At 38.6% G+C, this 18,755-nt stretch overlaps 4 protein-coding genes across 15 annotated transcripts in view; 2 read left to right on the top strand and 2 right to left on the bottom strand.

The window, feature by feature from the left end:
• LOC112053693 (LIM domain-binding protein 2) overlaps window positions 1-1,581 on the top strand; it is a 66,909-nt gene extending 65,328 nt beyond the window's left edge. For all 4 annotated transcript variants that reach the window (XM_052889928.1, XM_052889929.1, XM_052889930.1 and 1 more), the window contains exon 9: window positions 1,361-1,581. In XM_052889928.1, the coding sequence (XP_052745888.1) occupies window positions 1,361-1,525 (165 nt within the window). In that variant the 3' untranslated portion in view covers window positions 1,526-1,581. The remainder of the gene's footprint in view (window positions 1-1,360) is intronic.
• LOC112052834 (zinc finger protein 84-like) overlaps window positions 1-18,755 on the bottom strand; it is a 387,100-nt gene that overhangs the window by 75,833 nt on the left and 292,512 nt on the right. The window lies entirely within an intron of this gene.
• On the top strand, window positions 4,781-7,048 carry LOC112053690 (translocon-associated protein subunit delta). The gene is made up of 3 exons (XM_024093176.2): window positions 4,781-5,121; window positions 5,986-6,142; window positions 6,895-7,048. The coding sequence occupies exons 1-3, from the start codon at window positions 4,873-4,875 to the stop codon at window positions 6,993-6,995; spliced, it is 507 nt and encodes a 168-aa protein (XP_023948944.1). The 5' UTR covers window positions 4,781-4,872; the 3' UTR covers window positions 6,996-7,048.
• LOC112053691 (adrenodoxin) lies at window positions 7,806-18,659 on the bottom strand. Its single transcript, XM_024093177.2, has 3 exons — window positions 18,341-18,659; window positions 13,942-14,121; window positions 7,806-10,532 (listed from the first exon to the last, which is right to left on the bottom strand). Exons 1-3 carry the CDS (start codon window positions 18,481-18,483, stop codon window positions 10,376-10,378), a joined length of 480 nt encoding a protein of 159 aa, XP_023948945.1. The 5' UTR covers window positions 18,484-18,659; the 3' UTR covers window positions 7,806-10,375.

The raw sequence follows: 18,755 nt of genomic DNA, 5'->3' as shown, positions 1-18,755 counted from the left end.
TCACTTGGCACTTGTTACCTCTGCGATGGCAAACGAACGACTGCCCGCAAATAAGGAACCAATAGCTTTTATACCTTCTATCATGACAATATCTCAATTTATTATTTACAATTGTCAAGGTCTATTTCCCTTGATCATTCCACCATGCTCAAAGGGCTGGATCGATTTTGCTAAGGGTAGGGGTAAGGTAGGGAAGGTATAGGGTAGAGTAGGGTACAGGTGGGGTAGGGTAGGGGTAGGGTAGAGGAGGCTACAGGTGGGGTGGGGTAGGGGTAGGGTAGAGGAGGGTACAGGTGGGGTTGGGTAGGGGTAGGGTAGAGGTGAAGGTAGGATAGGGAAGTGGTAGGGTAGGAGTAGGATATGGGTGAGATAGGGGTACGCGTGGGATAGGGATAGGGTAGGGGTAGGGTAGAGTTGGGTTAGAAAGGGTAGGGGTAGGGAAGGGGTAGAATAGGGTAGGGTAGGGATTAAGGTAGGATAGGGGTAGAGTAGGGTAGGGGTTGTTAAAAGTTTACATCGAGTTTCACGCGGACGAAGTCGCGGGCGTCCGCTAGTATCATATACATATATTAGCAGAGTTTTCACAGTTTTTGTCATACAAGTTGAACCGAAATTCCTCTTATTCGCATGCGCTGCCTTAATCATTGTGTAAAATGGAAATCAATGTATGGAGGCTTTATGTGCCTTTATAAGTTCTACGAAAAAGTCCGCGACACCATATATCTATCTTCTATATATTAGCAGATATAGTATCTTTTGTGTTTTAAAAATTATTAATTTTATATACTTAGGTTTACGTCATTATTTATACTACTAAATCCTTATCAAAATAAATTATTAAATCATCACAAGGATATTATAGAGATAAGATTTGCCCTTCACAGTATGTTAATTAGTTACATAGTTTCGGAGATAATACAAAATTTCTAAAAGACGCAGAAATGCCGCTTTATGACGGCCCGAGGTTTCAGTTACGTAGTTCCCGTGTCCGTGTGAATTTGTGGATCATAGTCTATGAGACTCGCAAATAACGTAGCTTTCTATTGGTAAAAGAATTTTACAAATCGGTCCAGTAGATCCAGAGATTACCCCCTATGTCCACACAAACTTTACCTCTTTACAATACTAGCCCTATTTCCCTTGGTCATCGGACCACTCTCAAAGGGCAGGACCGACTTTGCTAAGGGTAGGGGTAAGGTAGGGTAGGGTGGGGGTAGGGTTGATTTAATATTTTTACTTAATAAAACCAGAACAGTTTAGATAGTAGTGGGGCCCCATTTTTTTCATTTGCCTAGCGTGAGTCATCCCTATGTGCTAACAGTCAGTCGCGGTCCCTTACTAACGACAGTATCGTTCCCAGGACGTGATGGTGGTGGGCGAGCCGTCGCTGATGGGCGGCGAGTTCGGCGACGAGGACGAGCGGCTCATCACGCGGCTGGAGAACACGCAGTACGAGGGCGACGGCGTGGAGTGGAGCAACCCGCCGCCCGCCTCGCCCGCCAAGACGCCGCCGGGCACGCACTGACCGCGCCCGCACCCTCATATAGGCCTCAAGGATTACATTATACGGTGTTTTTGTTACCACGTGTCATTTATTTTGTATCCCTACCCCACCCTTACGTACCCACTAGTGACATATTGAAGTACCAGGAGCACAGCACTGTCTGGAGATATTCCAATGTAATGCAATAGACACTTGCCTGCTTCAACCACAGTAAATACTCTTTACTCTGCTTCAACCGCCGACTGTGGCTGATTACTGGGGAAGCAGCACAATGAAGTGTTCCAGTATTTATGTTATGTAAAATACAGATAGATGCACTCGTATTCTTATCGTCTTGCTAACCAATCACTACTTAAGTGACTCTTCCACGACCTATATCCAGCTGTGGATGTCGTAAGTCCTTACCAGGGATGCAGCATCAGATGAAGATGTTCTGACACGAGAACACGTAGTACGAGGGCGACGGCGTGGAGTGGAGCAACCCGCCAAGACGCCACCGGGCACGCACTGACCGCGCCCGCACCCTCATATAGGCCTCAAGGATTACATTATACGGTGTTTTTGTTACCACGTGTCATTTATTGTGTCTCCCTACCCCACCCTTACGTACCACCACTCCCTGTTGACATATTGAGGTACCAGGAGCACAGCACTGTCTGGAGATGGTTCCAATGTAATGCTATAGACATTTGCTTGATTCGACCGCCGACTGTGACTGGCTACTAGGGAAGCAGCACAATGAAGTGTTCCAGTATTTGTATATAGATGCACTCCCTCTTATCGTCTTGCTAACCAATCACTACAGATTATTAAAAAGGCAGTTTTATAGTGAATCTGGTATGTAAGACTAGTGTTTCGAAGACCTTACCACAACCTATGTCCAGCAATGGACGTCCACGTCGTTATGTCGCATCAAAGGAAGGTGTTCTGACAGTGTCATGCATCTGGAGAACACACAGTCGTGGCGTGCATAAGGTTTTTAACTAGGGTATGTACGCACTATAAGTAAAAATTCGAAAGTTCCTTGTCCGACAGTACGAGGGCGACGGCGTGGAGTGGAGCAACCCGCCGCCCGCCTCGCCCGCCAAGACGCCGCCGGGCACGCACTGACTCAAGGATTACATTATACGGTGTTTTTGTTACCACGTGTCATTTATTTTGTCTCCCTACCCTACCCTTACGTACTACCACCCCCTGTTGACATATTGAGGTACCAGGAGCACAGCAGTCTCTGGGGATGTTCCAATGTAGCGCCAATAGACACTTGCTTGCTTCAACCGCCGACTGTTCTGGTTACGACCACGTTGTTGCCGGGGATGCAGCATCAGCACTCTGGAGATGTCCCTATGTTGCACTTCAATCGCCGACTGTGAGTGGTTACCAGGGAGGCAGCACAATGAAGTCTTTCAGTATTTGTGTCTATTACAGATGCACATGTTCATATTGTCTTGCTAACCAATCACTACTTAAGTGAAGCTGGTCTAGACTGTGGTGTTGAAGACCCTTCCACGACCCATGTCCAGCTGTGGACGTCGCAAGACGTCGCAAGTCCTTACCAGGGATGCAGCATCAGATGAAGGTGTTCTGACACGAGAACACGTAGTAAGAGGGCGACGGCGTGGAGTGGAGCAACCCTTCCTTTATTGACCCGCGCCCGCACCCTCATATAGGCCTCAAGGATTACACATTACACGGTGTTTTTGTTACTATTTGTCATTTATTTTATCTTCCTACCCCACCCTTATGTACTACCACCCCCTCTTTGACGGCCTCCGTGGTGCAGTGGTATGCGTGGTCGATTTACAAGACGGAGTTCCAGGGTTCGATCCCCGGCTGGGCCGATTGAGGTTTTCTTAATTGGTCTAGATCTGCCTGGTTGGAGACGTACCGCCAAGCGATTTACCGTTCCGGTACGATGTACGCGTAGAAACCGAAAGGGGTGTGGACTTTCATCCTCCTCCTAACAAGTTAGCCCGCTTTCTTCTTAGATTGCATCATCTACTTACCATGACGTGAGATTGTAATCAAGGGTTAAACTTGTAAAGAATAAATAAAAATAATTATACGCTATTGGCTTCCCCCAAAAGTTGAACTCATGATTGGCTCCCGCCAACAGTGAATGTTTGTAAAAGCATTGATGGTGGGAGATTGCAACGGAGGTGGTCGGGACCTCTGATAATTGAGTTAGCTGAGTATCGACTGTCGTCTTGTTACAAGTGTTCAAGTTAAAGTATTTTCTGTAGTTTAGACTAAAGAAGTTAGGCTGTGGAAGTGTTGTTTAGTGTATCCGAAATAATTATAATTAAGTCAGTTTTATGTAGTGATGAGTGGCTAAATATACTGTGAAGTGATGTTATTATGGGTAAATGTTTAATTAATAAAACCCTGATACTAACGTGCCGATTATAGGTGGACGGAATAAGGCATTGATAAGTGAAGCTGGTAGCCGCTGGATGCTGTCGGACACGGATGTATGAAGTAAACAGCACAAATGTATGTTCTGTGCTGTCAGATCTAGACTGTGACGTTTGGAAATCTTTACAAGGACCTAGTCCAACAGTGGAAGTTCATTGAGCCGTCCCCCAAATCGCCAACCGTCATGAGTAACCAGGGATACAGCGTCGGATGAAGGTGTTCCAACAGCGTCATCAAGCGACTGGATGACACGCAGTACGAGTTAACAACCTGCCATCCACCTTGCAGGTCAAGACACCGCTGAGCACACATTGACCGTGCCAGCGCACTCATAATAAAGGCCTCGAGCATTCTATGGTATTTTTGTTACTACGTGTCTTTACTTTTAATTCTAGAAGATTTGTCAAGTTTACTCTCAAAAACTCCCATATCAGCTCATTAAAAAACCCCAAGATACAACCGCAATGATAGGAAACTTGTATTATAAATAATAATTTCAAGATATTTTATACTTTATAAACGCAACGTAAATTTAAGCGATTTTGGAACGCACCTTAAAATGAAATTGCTGTCATGCTGTCAATGACATTTTGACATTACATCCCACGTCATTGATGATTTTCGTTAGTGCGTTCCGATTCTAACACGATACAAATTGAATTTTTAAAATGTATTATTTAGAACGTAACTGAGACTCTACAGCTATTAGACAAAAAAGTAAATAAAAAATTAAGACTGATAAGTTATTTTACAGACAGAAAAATGGTATCGACAGGCGAGAAATATTTTTTGAAAGGTTTCCTTGACATAAGAAATCAACTTTCACTTACATTAGCTAACATTCGGAACGCAACTGTCAGTTTATTTCACTGACGATTCGACAATACGTGGAGAGAGAACGGCGAATTTCAAACTCATAATTTTAAGTTAAACTCATCTCAAAAGACTGAAAAATGGTCACAAAGTATTTATTAACGATTTTCGCGATCGCCATCAGCGGGACGTACGCTGAAAGTTGTCAGAACCCGAGGGTTGAAGCGAATTCGTTTACAACTCTGGATGCCACCGTGGTCACACAAATAGCTTATATTACCGAATTTACACTGAAATGTGATAACCCCTTGCCAGCAAACTACGCGCTGTATGCCGAGGTAGAGGGAAGACCCTTGACGGCGGCGCGCGTCGGTGAAAACAAATACCAGGTAAGCTTTTCATACATAACCTTTTCTGAGGGTAAGTCATATAAATCTAGCTTTATTTACCTACTACTAGCAAATTTCCCATTTCCGTGAAAATATAGGGATAAAATAAAGCCCATATTACTCTGTGAAGATGTACCATTCTTATGGAGAAAGGAGTTTTTAAAAAGATGGTTTTGAGTTTCAAAATAAACAAACATTAGATCAAATCTTACTTTTTTATAACAATAGTGTAGATCTATTATTTTTAAAAATACATTGTGAGAAAGTAGTCTAAAAAACTTGTATTTCATGTACAGAATTGACCTCTACAGATTTATTATAAGTATAGATAGTACTAGGGATAGTGTAGCTTCCCAACTGTACAAGAATATTTCAAATTGTCTGATAGTAGTGTCATAGTCTATTCAACAAGAACAAACAATCAACTCTTTCCTCTTCATAATATAGATATGATAAAATCATACCACAGGCTATAAGTATACTTACTTTGGCTCTAGATAGTGATGTTAACAACCCATTTTTGGCTCACTCTGAGTACGAGTCTCCTCTCAGAATGAGAGGGGTTAGGCCAATGGTCCACCACGCTGGCACAATGCAGACTTTACACACGCAGAGAATTAAGAAAATTCTCTGGTATGCAAATTTCCTTACTATGTTTTCCTTCACCGTTTGAGACAAGTGATATTTAATTTCTTAAAATACATACAAGTGAAATGTTGGAAGTGCATTCCCTGGACCGTATTCGAACCCACACACTCCAGAATCGGAGGCAGAGGTCCTATCCACTGGGCTATCTCGGCTTAGATAGTGATGTGTGTCTTGTATATTGTTTAGATAAGTAACTGTTGTTATGTATGTGTCCAGGTGTCATGGACGGAGGAGCCAGCCAAGGCGCGCTCCGGTGTGCACGAGATCCACATCATGGATGAGGAGGGCTGGGCGTCGCTCCGCAGGGCTCGCCGCGCCGACCCGGCAGCCGCAGTTGCTCCACTCTTAGCTATTCAGTTGCAGCACCCGGGCAGTGAGTACTGTTTGCTAAATAGTTGCTTGGCACTGGAGTAATAATTTAATACAATCCATTCATCATTATCAACCCATATACGGCTCACTGCTGAGCTAGTCTTCTCTCAGAATGAGAGGGGTTAAGCGAATAGTCCACCACGCTGGCCCAATGCGGATTGGCATACTTCACACACGCAGAGAATTAGTAAAATTCTCTGGTATACAGGTTTCTTCATGATGTTTTTCCGTCACCATATGTGACACGTGATATTTAATTTCTTAAAATGCACAGGATTGGAAAGTTAAAGGTGCATGCCCCAGACCGGAGTCAAACCCATACCCTGCAGAATCTGAGATGCCTGATCTGGAACCATATGTTGCGCATATTCCCCAGTTATTCCAGTAATAGCTTCTGAATAACATTTCAAAAACAATACATGATTTTAAATAAATTTAGTATTAAATAACATGCATTTTCTAGTTACATATTTAGTTTGTTTGTTTATAAACATTCCAAAGAATTTGGCTACTGAAACCGTCCTCAGAAAATAAAAAAAAAACTACTGCTTTTTTAAAAAATCGCGAAATGAAATTGCATGTATCCAACTGAGTTATTCCAATATTTGCACCAAAATTTCAGAAATGCCCTTTAAATTTTTTTAAAGTTTCTGTGCAATTAAGGTTTCTTTCATTAACCAACATTTCATCCCCCTTTGCTTTGTTATTCAATAGACTGTGTCATCAAGTGAAAAAAACACTTTCCATTTCCAGGTTACTCTGGCCCGTGGGTGAACTCCGAGGTGCTGGCCACAGCGCTCTCCGTCATCGTCGCCTACACAGCACTCAGAAACAAGAGCAAGATCCTAGCTTAGATTCTATCAATAGTTGTTATTAATATATTTTAAATTAAATTTTTTATTTAATATCTAAAATTGTTTTATTTTATCTGTTAGAACTACATCCTGGTAAGAGATAAAAGAATTTTCAAAATTGGTTTAAGATCCAGAGAGATCTCCACAAACATTTACTTCTATAATATTACTAGCCCGCGACTTCGCGTGAAATTCAGTTTTTCACAAATCCCGCGGAAACCATGGATTTTTCCAGGATGAAAAGTAGCCTATGTGTTAATCGAGAGTAAAATCTATTTCCATTCCAAATTTCAGCCAAATCGGTTTAGTAGTTATGTTAGTTGCTATACTCCTCTGAAAAGGCATGATCTTAGCTTACACCATACGGGCAAAGACGTATCGCTAAGCGATTTAGCGTTCCTGTACGATGTGTAGAAACCGAAAGGAGTGTGGATTTTCATCACAGAATACATTTTCATCCTCATAACAAGTCAGCCCGCTTTCATCTTAGATTGCATCATCACTTACCATCACGTGAGATTGTAGTCAATGAAACTTGTAAAGAATAAAAAAAAGACCCAATTTAATGAATATTCAGTAGATCTAAGGAAAGATGGTTATCGATTCTTCATTTGCCTTAGTGATTAAGGGTGGTTGGTATATCTCGAAATTTATTTTGAAAAAATTTTGTCCACAATTCCAAAACAATTCCGTTATTTTTTCAATGCTATAAATAGCAGTTAGGTTTTTTTTGTATTGTATATTTTGACTCTTTTCAATCCTTAGAAATGATTTAATAGGTAAAATAAGCTTTTTGGTATAAATAAAACATTATCTTGTAATAAAAATTATAATTTCATTGTAATAAATTCAGTAAAATTCAAATTATATAACATTTTTATGTAACTTAATCTTAATCTATGTAGGTATCTATTAATTAGTGAACTAAATGGGCCCATATAACATAGAGGTCAGGATTAGTTGAATTCTCATTTGGTTCAATATAAAATGATCGAAAATGAAAGTGCCTTGAATAGCTCAACAGTGAAGTAGCCAAACTCATCACCAAGTGATCGAGGTTCGATGCCCCGCCTAATATTGGTCATAATAAAAAGATATAGCAAATATTTTTAATATAATAAGTTTAATTATGAACTTAACTTTTATGAGTTGTGAATTTTTAATTTTCAGTGGACAAAATGAGAATCAATCTTTAAGAATCTATATATGTATTTAACAATTAAATATAGAATTTATATCATTTAGCTTCATATATTTTCGACTCGAGTTTTAATAACCCTCAATACACAATTATATCCCGTTTAAAATAATCAACAAATAAATAATTATTTTAGAATTTAAACTATCGTGAGTGTTATTCATATTAATTGATTATGAAACACGGCTAAAGCTCACGTGATATTACGTCGGAATATGCCCGACTAGTTTCGAACCCATACGGGGCCCTTAGTCATGAGCTGGTTCTTGCATCGCGGCACGATCCAAACTGCGAAGCGTATGGGTTCGAAACTAGTCGGGCATACTCCGACCTAATATCACGTGAGTTTTAGCCGTGTTTCATAATCAATTAAAATAAATAATTAATTTAAATTTCTTTTTAGTTTACAATTAGGGTTAAATTATGTGAGAGTAGAAAAATGTTAGGGACTATAAAAATTTTTACATAAATAAATATTAGACCAAATAAGAATTGGACCATCCGCCAAATGGATCAACGAATTGGACTAAAACAATGTTCAAAATCATTATAAACAATAGTCCAGTCGCACAACACCAACAGCAGTACAGAATTTAAACTAAAAATAAAAAAGCACCATTAAAGCTGCCCGGGGAATTTGAGCTTTAATTGTTATATCTTACAAGTAGGTATTGTATTTATAATAATACATTTTTAATTGAATACGTCGTTTGCTTCCATGGTGTGAGGCAAGTTGAACAACTATACTAGTCTTGCTCTATCTTTTTAACCGACTTCCAAAAAGGAGGAGGTTCTACATTCGGCTGTATGTATGTTTTTTTACCAACAAACAAATTAGAAATGAAGATAGAAAATTTCATTCATTTCGTTTCATAACTTATTAGTTTTAAAATTATATATTGTTTATTTTTAAAATGTTATTCAATATATATTAACTATTAATTGTGAAATGTCTAGCAATTTTAATTAACCCTCATTTTTAATTTTATTTTAATTTCATTCATTTCGTTTCATTTATTTTAAATTATATACTGTTTATTTTTAAAATGTTATTCAATATATATTAATTAATAATTGTGAAATGTCTAGCAATTAATACCCTCATTTTTAATTTTATTTTTGGTACAGATTGAGTAGGGCTTATAGTATAGATATAAAAAAATCGTATTATACTGTTTGGTTTTGCAGGCAGTTAGGTACATATACATAGCTAACTATAATAATCAACATTTTGATTATTGTGATTATCTATAATAATTATATACACCCAAAATATTTAAAAAATCAGTCACAATTGTCTATTGCTTTCTCTGTCAACGTATTGCGACGTCACGTCTTTCAAGTGGCAGGTCTAACTAGTATACAGCCTATCAAGTTACAAGGCGATTAAGTGTAAAGTTGGTCAAATCCGTCAAAAGTCAAGACCATCAATTAGTGTCAAGTCCATCAAGTGTCAAGTCCATCATGTGTCACATGCGTTAGGTGTCAAATCTATTAAGTATCAAGTGTCAAGTCCATTAAGTGTCAAATCCGTCAAGTCCATCATGTGTCAAAAACGTCAAGTGTCAAGTCCATCATGTGTCAAAAACGTCAAGTGTCAAGTCCATCAAGTGTAAAATCCGTCAAGTGTCAAGTTCATTATGTGCTCAGTTTATCAAGGGTCAAATGCGTCAAGTGTCAAGTTCATCAAACCCCAGTAATACCCGTCAAGTGTGAAGTTCGTCAAGTGTCCATTCCATCAAGTGTCAAGTCAAGTGTTAAGTGTCGAGTCCATCAAGTGTCCAATCCGTCAAGTAATATCCGTCAAATGTCAAGTCCATCAAGTGTCAAGTCCATCAAGTGTAAAATCCGTCAAGTGTCAATTCCACCAAGTGTAAAATCTGTCTAGTGTAAAATCCGTCAAGTGTCAAATCCATCAAGTGTCATATCCGTCAAATATCGAGTCCATCAAGTGTCATATCCGTCAAATATCGAGGCCATCAAGAGTCAAGTTAATCAATAGTGTCAAATCCGTCAAGTGTCTAGTCCATCAAGTGTCAAGTCCATCAAGTGTAAAAACGTCAAAGTGTCAAATCCGTCAATTGCCAAGTCCATTAAGTGTCAAGTTCATCAAGTGTCAAGTCCATCAAGAGTCAAGTCCATCAAGCGTCAAGTGTACATTAAACTAGAAGCGTCCTCTGCATCAGCTCCTCGCGTCGTGCACGCTCTCCGGCACCAGCACCTCGAGGCCATCCATCTCCCGCGTGAGCGTGACCTGGCAGCCCAGGCGCGAGGTGTCCGTCAGACCGTACGCCAGGTCCAGCATGTCGCGCTCCTCGTCGCCCGCCTCCTCAGGCAATCTGACAACACACACATCCGGTTACGAACTCGAACTGGTCAACAGTGCAGACCAGAGGTTCCCAAACTTTTTTCTCATAGACCACTTTCTAATTAAACTGATCCCGGTGGACCCCCTACTAATAAACTGCCTCCAGAGTTAGCCGACAGAAACATGAGTGCTGCCGTATTTAAGAATAAGATCAAAGAAGTATTGCTCAAGAAATGTTATTATTCTATTAAAGATTATTTATTTGACATTTTTTAATAAACTTTGACACAATTGATTGACACTTTAGAGAATAAGACATTTGAAATTATATAAATAAATATAGTGCGTATATAATATTGTAAAAAACGAATTTAATTTTGTATTTATTTTGACTTGTGATTTTTAGATAGTGTTTTAAGATATTTGCATGCCAGTACATGGCGAATTGTATAATATACCTACTTCAACATTTATTGTATACCAGCTAATGTAACTGTACAATTGCAAATAAATAAATTGAATTGAATTGAATTAATTTTCTATCCGAAACTCGAATAAAAATGTCATTAGATTCACCTATGGAAATTTTCGTTACAGCTGAATCAACAGTCACCACGAAATAACAGTTTTAAAAACAATTGTGGGAATTTATTACTTTTTTTTATTTATTTTTAAAAGAATATTTGCCATATCTTTTAAATATGACTAATATTCCCATTCCCCTCCAACTAGTCGACAAAGACTGTGCTAGGAGAGGGTACGACTATAGACCAACGGGGCAGGGATCGAACCACGACCCCTCGGTGATGAGTTCGACCGCTCTTACCGTTGAGCTATTGAGGCTCTAGTTAGTTCGTTAATTAATTGTTTGTGCTGTGAGTGGATGACAAAAAGTAAAATTGTCCAGGGAAAAAGTTAATTCAGCCAACTTGAATTTTTGATATCTACTTACAGTACAAGGAAGCAACAAATTATTTTATTTAGATAACTCCTCAATCGATCTGAAACCATAAAAAAATTCGTAGACCCCCCCGCCGAGTGTTGCATAGACCCCTGGGGTCCACACAGACCACTTTGGGAATCAATGGTGTAGACTGTATCCGGCTATTACAATGTAACGAAGTGTACAGAACCCAAACAGCTTAGCAGAGATGCCGACACTCCCTCATTCTTGGAACATTCGAGAAGCCAGCTGCCGGCGCAGACTATCGTGCGGATGACTCATCATGGACATAGACCTCTTGCATGGACTTCCAAACAAAACGGCCTCGAGCCGCCAGCATCCAGCGGCTCCCTACAACCCGCTTGATGTCCTCGATCCACCTAATGGGGGGTCGTTCAACACTGCGCTTTCTGCGGGGTCGCCATTCCCGCACCTTGCGACCCCAACGTCCATCGGCTCTTCGAACTATGTGGCCTGCCCATTGCCATTTCAGCTTCGCGACTCGCTGAGCTGTCAGTGACTTTAGTTCGTCTGCGGATCTCCCTATTTCTGATTCGATCACGCAGAGATACTCCGAGCATAGCTCGTTCCATCGCCCGATGAGTGATTTTGAGCCTTCTTATAAGGCCCATAGTTAGCGACCAAGTCAAATCAAATCAAATCAAATCCTTTATTTGCTGATACAGTTAACAAGGTCTTAACAAATAAATATAATCTGTTCTGTATCACGCCCGATTGGCATGCAAAATATTATGTTAGTTACATTTAACTAATTCCAGAAATTACTTTTAACACAATATTAAAGAATTAAATAATGAATAGAAGAACAATATTAATTAATTTGACAAAAATACAAATAAAAAATAAATGAATCAATAATCAATTTACATCATATTGTCAAAAGAATAAATTTATATTAATTTGTCAAAGTCTCGGTTCCGTAGGTGGTTCATAGCAGACTATATAAACCGAGCCCAGACCAGAGGGAGAACTGCGTCACTCGGCCCTGAGCAAAAGGTAACACGGACGAGAAGCTCCTTCTCGTTCCTAAACTTTTTTGTGTCGTAGACCCCTTGCCATGTTTTTCCGTGTTGGGTAGACCCCCTACTTACCTGATATTGATTTCTTGTAAATTTCTACCTGTAGTGAGGTTTAGTGTTAAAAACTTAATGTAAAGGTTTTTACAAGTTCAAATGTATTGCGACCACAAAGCGAATACCAACATCCTGCAACTTACACAATTTTATACCGGAGTTACCGGAGTAAATAGTGATAGCCAAGTGTATATGACCTCTGCCTCCGATTCCGGAGGGTTCTAACCCGGTCCGGGGCATGCACCTCCAACTTTTCAGTTGTGTGCATTTTAAGAAATTAAATATCACGTGTCTCATACGGTGAAGGAAAAACATCGTGAGGAAACCTGCATACCAGGGAATTTTCTTAATTCTCTGCGTGTGTGAAATCTGCCAATCCGCATTGGGACAGCGTGGTGGACTATTGGCCTAACCCCTCTCATTCTGAGAGGAGACTGGAGCTCAGCAGTGAGCCGAATATGGATTGATAATGATGAGGATGATGACGGATTTAAGAGCCTGTAGTAAGCACCCTGCACATGCACTTGCACACACATGGCCCGCATTGTCTACCACACGACACACACATACACAACACCCACACGCGCACGAACTATAGCGCTGCATGTATACCTTAGACCATTAATAACTGGACGCGGTTCGCACCCAAATTCACCAACAAAAGAGTCTGTCATTTTTTGAGGGGGACGAGGTAAACTCACACATCGAAAACATTTAACACCATTAAGTATATTCTGTGTTTATACACTACACAACTATAATTTTGATTCGCAATACACACACGCGTAAATTTTACACACACTAACAAACACATTGCTTAGACTATCCACAGATTAAATACATAGAATATTCGATTACTGATCGATGTTTGGCTGTTTCGTCAAAAGAATCGATTCTTTTTATAAATTGTTTTTATTAAAAATTTGATAAAATTAAGGTTCCTTAAATCCTTTCAAATGAAACGTTATTCCATCTTTTACTAAACCACAAGATTTTGGCCGTTTTTTATGCCATTTAACTACACAAACCGGCATTTTTAGGGAGCTCCTTACACGACGAAAACGATTACAACAATGAAACATCGATTCTGTAGCAACAGTTTTTATAAACGCATTAGATCATAGATTTTTGATCTTTGCCAGAGGGGTAACGGTTAGCGAACCAAGTCCTGTTATTAATGGTCTAAGATGTATACGCATTGCGCGCGGCAAGAGTATCGCGCGTGATTTCGTTTTCTCTTTCTCTCTAACTCTACATAACACGTGAGGCGTAAGAGCGGGGGAGGCGCGCGCGCGAGTGATTGAATTGTTTGACTTTTGACTTTTGTACCTAAGTTTTATGTTTTTATGTAATTTTGGTACCGATTAACCTAACCCCCACCCCCCACCCTATCTATCCACTACCTGTCATAGTCCTCGGGTTTGAGCACGACGTGGCAGGTGGAGCAGGTGACGGTGCCCTCACACGCACCATACCCGTCGATGTCCAGCGAGTTGTTCACCACCACGTCGAGCAGTGAGTCGCCCACCGCACCCTGCGCCTCCAGCCGTCGTCCGTCAGCTAACTTGAACACCACTTTCACCCTGTAATACGTCGAGAAATTAGTCAAAAAATTGGATTTGCATTCCCCGGACGGGATTCAAACCCACACCCTCCGGAATCGGAGGCAGAGGTCATATCCACTGGACTATCACGGCTCACCGGAAATTGTACCTATAATTATATAATTTTCTTAGTTTCTTTTGGGCTTATTCGTTTCGTTAAATATTTATCTAAATCTAAAATTGTTATTATAGTATAGTAGTGTAGTATTTAACAAAACTCAACATTAGTTTTGAATAAGTTTTTTTTTTAAAGAATATTTGCCATATCTTTTTTTTAAATATGACCAATATTCCCATTCCCCTCCAACTAGTCGACAAAGACTGCTAGGAGTGGGTACGACAATAGACCAACGGGGCGGGGATCGAACCACCACCCCTCGGTGATGCGCCCGACCGCTCTTACCGTTGAGCTAGTGAGGCTAGTTTGTAGGCACAATATTGAATGATTTATCACGTTAGTATATAAAAATTTTCGAGTTTCAAAGTTTTCCGGAAATCTTCAAGTAGAAAGATAACTTCTGTATTTTTTTCGAAATTATAAGTTTAGTAGTTTCGGAGAAAAGGGGGGGGGAATGGTCTATTTTCTTAAATAACTTGGAAACTGTTTATTTCAAAAATACCATATTAAAAAAAAACCAAATAAATATATATTTGCGATCCTCTTCTCTTAACAAGCTTGTTTGTCTTATGTATATTTTAATTTTTTTTTTTAGTTGTAAAAATTTCAATATATCCAAAGATTAGACCCCCTAAAGTCTCTTCAGATAGCATGGGTACGGTGACATTCGCCTGACGTTCATAATACGTACTATTATTGTGAAGCGCAGCGTTTCAAGAGTTAAAGTGTCACCCGCACCATCATACATAAAACGAACGTGTAGATATAAGAAGTACATACAAATTTACAAAAGGTCAAGTTAATTTTAAACAAGTTTCCAGCACCATGTCATTACTCATGCATTAGTTACTAAGTTTTTTATAAGTTAATCCTATTATACCATTAAAGATAAAAAACCATAATTGATGTATATAATATTTGTAGCGTCAAGGTAATATTTATAAATTTAATAAAAACTTAAACTTTTATATACAATCCATTATTTTCCTCTCATTTATTTATTCGTCCTTCTTTTTTAAAATCTTAACTATGTTCATTATTATCAACCCATATTCGACTCACTGTTGAGCTCGAGTCTCCTCTCCGAATGGGGGGGGGGGGGGTGGAGTGCATTGGTAATTCAATCTGTAATGTTTAACAAAAACCAGATCTTTAATGGGTGGGTATTGGTCAGCACAAAGTAATGCTAGATGGTTCTGTGCTGATCGAGGAGTTGGGTGAGGTTATTTTAATCCGTGCAAGTCGGACCCCCCTTCGGACTTCTGCCGATTTTTTACTCCCAGAAAAAAAAAAACAAAGATCTTTAAAATCCTAATTACAACGGCTACAACATTGAAAATACTGATTCAAGATAGAAAATTTTGTAAAATGCAAAAAAAAAATATAACACTAGCGATTTTTACAAACTAATTAATTAGGTAATTAGCTGGTGTAGTGATTTATCCATTAATTACGGGACAACCTGTATATAGGTCACATGGTCAACCTATCAATCGGATATGTCATTGAGTCAATCCCATACATTTTTTAGTTTTTGAAGCAATAGCGTTTGTAAAAACAGAAATTATTTGTAAATTGACTAGTGGCCTCCTCTCTTACAAGGAAATAGAATTGACCTTGTTGTTTGTTTGACCATTCAAAGTTGAGTATCAACACTATATACACAGAATAAAGATGATCCAGAATGAGTCTTTAGAAACAGCATGGTGAAATCCTTTTTTTTATTTAAAGAGTCTTCTTGACATCTGCATATAATTTTTTTCATAATTTGTTTCATTATTTCAAAATTTAACACTAACAACAAATATGTAAATGAATATAATAATCAATAATTACCAATGAAAAATTATCCAGCTTATTTGTTTAGTTTATGTGAACAGTTTTTTAAATATTTAAAAACATAAGATGCCATTTTCCTTAAATAATATTGAAAAATACTGATGTGATACTTTGTGTCGTACTGACTCGAGGATGTATTCTATGCTATGACAATGTCTTGTTCAGTGGTGGATTTACCAGTAAGCTAAGTAGGCCTAGGGCGGCAGATTTTAGAGGGTGGCAAATTTGACCCAGAAAACTTTCTCTTCTACAGAATATTATAGAAAATGTAACAATATTTTAGTCCTGTAATTACTGTAAGCCCTGTACAGTAATAAAAGAGTTTCTTTGCTTGAACGCGCTAATTTCAGGAACTACTGGTCCGATTTTAAAAATTCTTTCAGTGTTAGATAGCCCATTTATCGAGAAAGGCTATAGGCTATATATTATCCCCGTATTCCTACGTAAACGGGAACCACGCTGGTGAAACCACGCGGCGTCAGCTAGTTGTATTGATAAGGTAATTTCAGAGTTCAGTATAATCAACAATTCAATAATAATTCAATAGCCTACTGGAGGCAATTTTTAAATCCGCCGCTGGTCGTGTTCCCTGCGCTCTATCTACCTATTATTCTTTAATCTGTGAATATTTACTATAGTTATAAATTGCAAACATACTTACTTGATACAAGTGATTTAATTGTTATCTGTAAATTATCACTACTACATATCTAAAGAGCACATGTGAAGGACAATATGCATATTATTAGTATTTAGTTGTTTGCTGGAATATTAACATTTTTATCTCTAGTTATGCGCTATGGCTTCACCTGCATAGTTCCCATTCTCATGGAAATGTGGGGATAAAATATGACATATGTTACTAAAGGATGATGCAGTTTCTTTTTTTTTTATTCTTTACAAGTTAGCCCTTGACTACAATCTCACCTGATGGTAAGTGATGATGCAGTCCAAGATGGAAGCGGGCTAACTTGTTAGGAGGAGAATGAAAATCCACACCCCTTTCGGTTTCTACACAGCATCGTATTAGAACGCTAAATCGCGCGTGCGTCTTTGCCGGTAGGGTGGTAACTAGCCACGGCCGAAACCTCCCACCAGCTAGACCTGGACTAATTAAGAAAACCTCAATCGGCCCAACCGGGGATCGTGCCCAGGACCTCCATCCGTCCTCCGTCATATCGTCGATATGTTTTTGTTAAATATACTTCGTTTAGGTGAAATATAATTTTCAGTTGATTCTGATTGATTTTTCACAGGTAAAAGCAAAAAAATAAATCATAAGTTTACCACAAATAGATAGGTAAAACCATACCTATATATCTTAATTACATTTCTTGTCTATTAATTATCTATTACTATCAACTATAATATAAGATGTGCTCAATAAGCAATTACAAACTAATTATTATCATTAATTCTAATCAATTATATCATTATTATCAGCCCATATGAGAGGAAATGTAAGACTTAGACCTACCACTATGTTCAAAAGCAGATTGGTGGAATTTGGATGATGATTTAATGGCCTACGTGGCTCGGTGGTATGCCGGAGGCCCACCTGAATATCAAATATTCAGGTGGGCCAATTGAGGTTTTCTTAATTGGTCCAGGTCTAACTGGTGGGAAACCGTGAATACTACCTTACTGGCAAAAATGTACCATTAAGCATTTTAGCCTTCTGATACGATGTTGTGTAGAAATCGAAAGGGGTGTGGATTTTCATCATCCTCCTAATAAGCTACCACACTCATATCTAAGATTGCAACATCACTTGCCTTAAGGTGAGAATGTTGTCAAGGGCCTAAGTTGTAATTTGATGATAACGATTGGGACCAATAGTAGTATGATAATAGGAAAGTATGATCTCGGAGACATGGGGCTAAGAATTGTTACTGAAAATTTCTAAGCAGTCATTTGATCGGATTGTGGTCCAGAGACTGATCTCCAATAGATAAAAAAAGAGAAAAAAAAATTCCAAGAAGTAAATTTCAGTATTACATAGCTCAGACCAGGACCAGTAACAGACTAACCAAATATTGGAAAACACTATATGATTATTACACAAAGATTTTCCAGTTGTGGGAATCGAACCCACAGCCTCTTATGCAGAAGGCAGGATCACTTAATCACTGCACAGACCGTCAAAGTTGTTTGTAAAGCCATAAACATGAGAGAAGATTAGCTTTTAGGTAATAGCTAAGAACATCAGTAAAAAAATTTTTTGCCAAGGGAAGTACTCACTTTTCATCTTTTAAAGCCAGCCTTGTTGTTGACAGAGGAATGACATTCCTGTAGTTGCCGATTGTTGTAACAACACCATTGTATCTTCCCAAATATGAACTTCTTGATTGGAAAAAAGTTTTTAAAATATTTCTATAAAACATCTTTAAAAACTTCACAAAGTAACGCTAGAGTTTAAGATATAATTATGAATTATTCATACGCGCTCGGGACGCCCGAATTCTATGATAATTTAACTACAATAGCGTCACAAATAATTTAACTTTTTGATGAAGTTTGACCCTGAATTATTACGTATTTCAAGTTTTAGGTTAGATATGTTACGATTTACGTGAAATGGAGTGTAATTATTTTTGCTAAACATAGCTACTTTTTGATATTTACACTATTTTTCACGTACAAAATAATTAAAAAC

This window comes from Bicyclus anynana, chromosome 26 (assembly GCF_947172395.1).
Source record: "Bicyclus anynana chromosome 26, ilBicAnyn1.1, whole genome shotgun sequence".
NCBI classification, from domain to species: Eukaryota; Metazoa; Arthropoda; class Insecta; order Lepidoptera; family Nymphalidae; genus Bicyclus; species Bicyclus anynana.
This window is presented reverse-complemented; position numbering and strand designations above follow the sequence as displayed.

Excerpts from the sequence above, each read along its gene's own strand:
- LOC112053691 (XM_024093177.2), bottom strand. The coding sequence starts at position 18,483 with ATGTTTTATAGAAATATTTTAAAAACTTTTTTCCAATCAAGAAGTTCA. Across the intron at positions 14,122-18,340 it reads CTGGCTTTAAAAGATGAAAA|GGTGAAAGTGGTGTTCAAGT; the intron begins GTGAGTACTTCC and ends GACGTATTACAG. Across the intron at positions 10,533-13,941 it reads AAACCCGAGGACTATGACAG|ATTGCCTGAGGAGGCGGGCG; the intron begins GTAGTGGATAGA and ends GTGTGTTGTCAG.
- LOC112053690 (XM_024093176.2), top strand. The coding sequence starts at position 4,873 with ATGGTCACAAAGTATTTATTAACGATTTTCGCGATCGCCATCAGCGGG. Across the intron at positions 5,122-5,985 it reads TCGGTGAAAACAAATACCAG|GTGTCATGGACGGAGGAGCC; the intron begins GTAAGCTTTTCA and ends GTATGTGTCCAG. Across the intron at positions 6,143-6,894 it reads TCAGTTGCAGCACCCGGGCA|GTTACTCTGGCCCGTGGGTG; the intron begins GTGAGTACTGTT and ends TTCCATTTCCAG.